The sequence below is a fragment of the Eurypyga helias genome, unplaced genomic scaffold (assembly GCF_000690775.1).
Source record: "Eurypyga helias isolate BGI_N326 unplaced genomic scaffold, ASM69077v1 scaffold14772, whole genome shotgun sequence".
Lineage (NCBI taxonomy): Eukaryota > Metazoa > Chordata > Aves > Eurypygiformes > Eurypygidae > Eurypyga > Eurypyga helias.
Genome location: NW_010237934.1, coordinates 20,884 through 25,986, shown reverse-complemented (window position 1 = coordinate 25,986; position 5,103 = coordinate 20,884). Strand labels below are relative to the sequence as shown.

General features: G+C 38.8%; 1 protein-coding gene across 1 annotated transcript in view; it reads right to left on the bottom strand.

Annotated features, from left to right (window-relative positions):
* Positions 1–3,165: 3,165 nt before the first annotated feature.
* CCBL2 (cysteine conjugate-beta lyase 2) overlaps positions 3,166–5,103 on the bottom strand; it is a 19,872-nt gene continuing 17,934 nt past the window's right edge. The window contains exon 13 of the mRNA XM_010147671.1: positions 3,166–3,420. Within this exon, the coding sequence (XP_010145973.1) occupies positions 3,358–3,420 (63 nt within the window). The 3' untranslated portion in view covers positions 3,166–3,357. The remainder of the gene's footprint in view (positions 3,421–5,103) is intronic.

Genomic DNA, 5,103 nt, shown 5'->3' with positions numbered 1-5,103 from the left:
CAAGTGGTAGATGTGGCAGATGGGAATATCGCTATCAACAGCCTCTGTCAGCAACAGATCATTTTAGTAACTTGCGGAAAAGTTCACCTTGTTGTCCCCAGCTCTATCTGTTCTTTCCCATCACTTTAGTTACAACAATAATCCTATTTTTAAATAAGTTACATAACTGAGCATTCTGGTGCTTCTTAAGATTTCACCCCAAGTATCTCACGCTAGCTACCATCAGTAATAAAAATGTGTAATTAAATTGCTGATATACATTGCTGATAGAACCAGCACCATTTCAACCACTATGCAGTGAGATATTCGGATGCCTCTGCTAACACAATGAACAGTGCATTAACGGAAACAAGTCGCTCATTCTTACTTGTACGTCTAAAGGTCTTTTGTAATGGTTTGTTGATCTAGCCAACAGTCATTTTGCTAAAATAGCAGATGTCAGTCAAACGCCTCAAAGGAGCAAGTGATGGAAACACTAAATAGCCAGAACAGCTAAATTATGTCAATTCATCTCTCTGCTGCATCTTATGTGTTCAGACATTTGATGAAGCAAAAAGATTACCACATTGCAGCACCAGGACAAAACAGGAAAGAGGAAATTTAAACTACTCAAGTTTAATACCATGGTTCCTGTAATAGGAAGGTCACAGTTTATCCCCAGCTGGCAGCTGAGCACCACACAGCTCACTCGCTCCCCCGCTGCCCAGCGGGACGAGGGCAGAATCGGAAGGGTAAAAGCAAGAAACTCACTTGTGGGTTGAGATAACAACAGTTTAATAACAAAAAAGAAATAATAATGATTTTTAAAATTACAAGGAAAATATGAAAAAAAAAACTCAGCGAGAGGAAAAGAAAGCCCAAGGCAGACAGCTGATGCAAATGAAAACAATTGCTCACCACCAGCCAACTGATGCCCAGCAAGTCCCCAAGCAGCAACCCCCCCCCAACCTCTTCCCCCTGTTTCTATGCTGAGCATGACATCAGATGGTGTGGAATATCCCTGTGGTCAGTCAGCTGTCCCAGCTGTGTCCCCTCCCAACTTCTTGTGCACCCCCAAGCCTACTCGCTGGGATGCATTAACTCTATCCCAGCCAAAACCAGCACACCTGGTGTGTGCTCAATGCACCTGTACTCAATGCCGAGCTATCTTTACACATGGGCCACCTGTGGGTCCCAACTCAAATTTGGTGCTTTAGCAGGTGAGTTATTAGCATACCAATGAGATATTTGAAACAGTCAAACATAACAATGGAATTTTTTTTTCTATGGTTTTCTTAGTTCCCTCTTCAGCACTGCATATCATTTTTCTTACATGCATGTTCTAGAGTGATTTCACACATAGTGTCCCATCTGCCAACAAGAGTAATGTAAGCATGTTACATCAAGTCTTTTGAAAGCAGTGAGCTGCCTTTTTTTTTTTTTAACAGTGCATGAAAACCTTGTAAAGAGAGGTGAATAGAAGAAACCTTAATACCTTACTGCTGTTTTGAGGCCACACAACCCCATTATGTATCTGCTCACCTGCCAATGACGTGGCTATCTCCAGGAAATCTTAGATCATAGAAGAAGGGTTTTAAAAAATACTTAGAGAACTGTGCTCTGTAGCTGTTACCTTCAAGCAGCATGATGCAATGATGTTTAGAACATTTTATATATAACAATGCTGAAAATAACATTACTTGTGTAAGTTTTAATTGCATTGAAAAGCACCTGTTTCAAGGACAAGAAACCACAGTTCAAATACTTTATTGTTTTGTATTGTTTCAGAGGCTTAAGAAATTTTGATTCACATAACAGAGGCATTTCATAGAACCCTATGTTTCTGCCATGTATTTATGCTACAAAAAATTTCTTATTTTTATAAAAAAATTTACTTTTCAATTAAAGGGGCAGAGTATTTTACATTTTCCTTTCCCAAATTATCATGCAGCTCAACAGACTGTTGCACTGCTCTCTTGGTTCCTGCAACAGCACAGCTCCCCAGTGCAACTTAGATAAACAGATTTTAAGTCCATGTGAAACAGAGTGTAGATGTCACAGGACTTTAGTACCTTAAAGAAAAAAAAACAGTTCCTCCTGGAATTTAATGTAGGAATTTCCACATGAAATTCATGCTGAAATTTAAGTAATTTTAATTATTACATTGATTTTCTACACAAAGACTACCTACCAAGTTAAAAATACCAGCCAAGCATCTTCTGGTGAGATTTGGGGAATGGCAGTGCAAGAGAGCTACTGAGACTACAGAAGTCCCTGCTCCTTGACTCCCAACAGCCCAAGACCAAGGAGTATAATGAAAAGGCCTAGCAGCTGTTCTCACAGTCCAGTTTGAACCATTTTTTTTTAGGCCCTGGCCATAGTCTGATGGAATTCAGTTAAGATTCTAGCTGTGTGATCACAGAATGAGTAAAATATTTGCAAGACTAGCTATTGAATTAAACAGTCCTTTATCAGCTGATTTTGAAACGAAGTTAGTTGAGCTCCATAGCACAATATTAGCCCTACCTCCATGTTTCTCCTAGATTTAGAGAGTTTGAAATAAGTTTGGTGTGAAGTTACCAATGTTGTGAGCATGCTAAGAAAAAGTATGACAGGTTTAATTATGTCGCTGTATCTCTGGTTGTGAAGGAGCCTCTAAAGCAAGGTCTTTTATTTTGCTTTGTAGATTCATTCATGTAATAAATACATCGTTAGACATGAGTAAAGAAAATTCCTATTCTAGATGCCACTTTTATAATTTTATGGAGGACTAAATACTTTCAGAACAGCACACATGACTACTGTGAGAAGATAAAATAGTAATTATGGAACTTAGCACTTTTCAATCTTGCCAACAGTATAAACACTCCATAGATTTAACTCAGTCTCTATATTTAAACTGATGCAATTTGTGCATGGACGGGGTAGGTAGGTATGTATGTAGAAAATCACTGTAATTATCTAATATGAGGTATATCTTAATTTTCCTCCACTGCAGGGTATTGGGTTTCACAAACCACAGTGTTTAAGTCTCACTGTAGTTTCTATACTATCTCATACCAAAATCACCTCTCACTTTTTTCTTTTAAGCTTTAAAATACCTACATCATGTATTTATTTTAAACAGTCCTACACAATTTTGTCTTTCATTACAAGAAGTTAATCCCATTAAAAAAAAAAAAATTAAGTAAATGATTTTGAAAAGACTGAAAATAACCTTTGGGTTGCATTACACACATTTCAGTAAATCATTTTAACTTCTCAGCAGGTGGCAGCACAAAAGTATTTACAATGTCATATTAGTTCTTACTGTATTAAATTTGCAATAAAATAACTACTATTAGATAATTATACCGGATGGAAGAGTTAATAAGAAGATCAGTCTGTCTGTTTATTCCAGTTCTTCAGGATCACTTCAGCTGCATCTAGTGTGCTGTCTTTCTACAAAACAAGGAACACAAGGAACAGCACTATTACTGCAAGTATGGAGCTCTTGAAGAGAGAGTAGCAGTCATGATTATATCATCCCAAACCATTATTTGGCCGTTTCTCTTGCATCCTGTAAATATCTGTCAGTTTTTCATTAATAGTTGTAGCTACAGATCTAGACTACACAAAGAATTCAGTGCATTCCTTACAGATATTTATTAGGCATACTTAAAAGATAACATTTTCTCAGCATTCATGCTATCAAATTTACTGAATGCAATACTTCCGTGCTGGTTTTAGTTGGGATAGAGTTAATATTCCTCACAGTAGCTAGTATGAGGCTATGTTTTGGATTTGTGCTGAGAACAATGTTGACAACATCCTAACATTTTCAGTTGTTGCTAAGGAATATTTATATCAAGGCAAGGACTTTCTCAGTTTCTCACACTGCACAGCCCAGACAGCTGACCCAACCTGACCAGAGGGACATTTCATTCCATAAAACATCATGCTTCATATGAAAGTTAGAGGAGTTGGCAGGAAGGAGAATCACTGCTTGGGGACTGGCTGGGCGTCAGTTGGCCGGCGATGAGCATCATTTTGTTTACTTTCCCTTTCTTTAATTACATGTTATTATCATTAGTAGCAGCAGTATTTTATTTCATTTACATTCAATTATTAAACTCTTCTTATCTCAACCCACAAGTTCCCTTATCTTTTTCCTCTGATCCTTTCCCCCACCCTCCCTCCCACCCGGGGGGGGGGGTGTTGGATGAGCAAGCAGCTGTGTGGTGCTTAGCTGCTGACTGGGGCTAAACCACAACAAATTCTCATACAAATGCCTGGCATTTATGCAGTGATGTACCTGGCAGCTCTACATTGGAGACATGCTAGCATAGTTTCCTATCTTTATGTGTACAGTTGGGATTTTTAAATCGCCATGCAACCAAGTTTTGCTGTGAACTACTTAAACATAATCCCTCTAAATATGGGTAATCCATTCACTGGCCACCACACTGGTGGTGTGGCTTGGCTACAACTTGCTGAGTCACACAAGTAGTCTTTAACTTGATGTGATTAATGCTGCTCATCATGGGCAAGCCACATTTACAACCAGCAAGTTTCATCCTGGTTGTTACTGGCTCACTTTATATCATAGGCTTTATACCTCATCAAAAGAGCTAAGTAACACAAGCAGAAACTCCTCTTCGTTACTGGTTCAAGAGAAGGCTCCGATCTTTATACCAGTACAGTTAAGGAGTTGCACATGTTCCATTATGCTGACTGTTACAGAACAACTGGGAAACATTTTAGAGCTGTGGGCTTATCAAAGCTTATGTACCTGTCCTCCAAGTCTTTCAGTCTTTCAAGAACAGATTCAACAGGAGGAAGAACATGGGAAGAAAAGGTGCTCACAAAATGGCAAAAGTCAGCCAATTCACAAAAAGCATGTAAGGTAACTTCCTGTGTCTTTGTTTTCGTCTGTAACTAGGAGCTCATGTGAAACCCTTTGTATTTTCAGGCAAGCAAGTTAAACCTGAAGGTGACCTCTTCCCTGTTTGTGTTGTTGGAAACTGAACATGGGGTACACCACTCTGCTATACAATTCTTCTCTGCTCTGGATTGTAGAATCCACCTTAATTGACAGCATACCTGTGTCACCCCAGCACACACAGTCACAACTGGCCAAGGTGG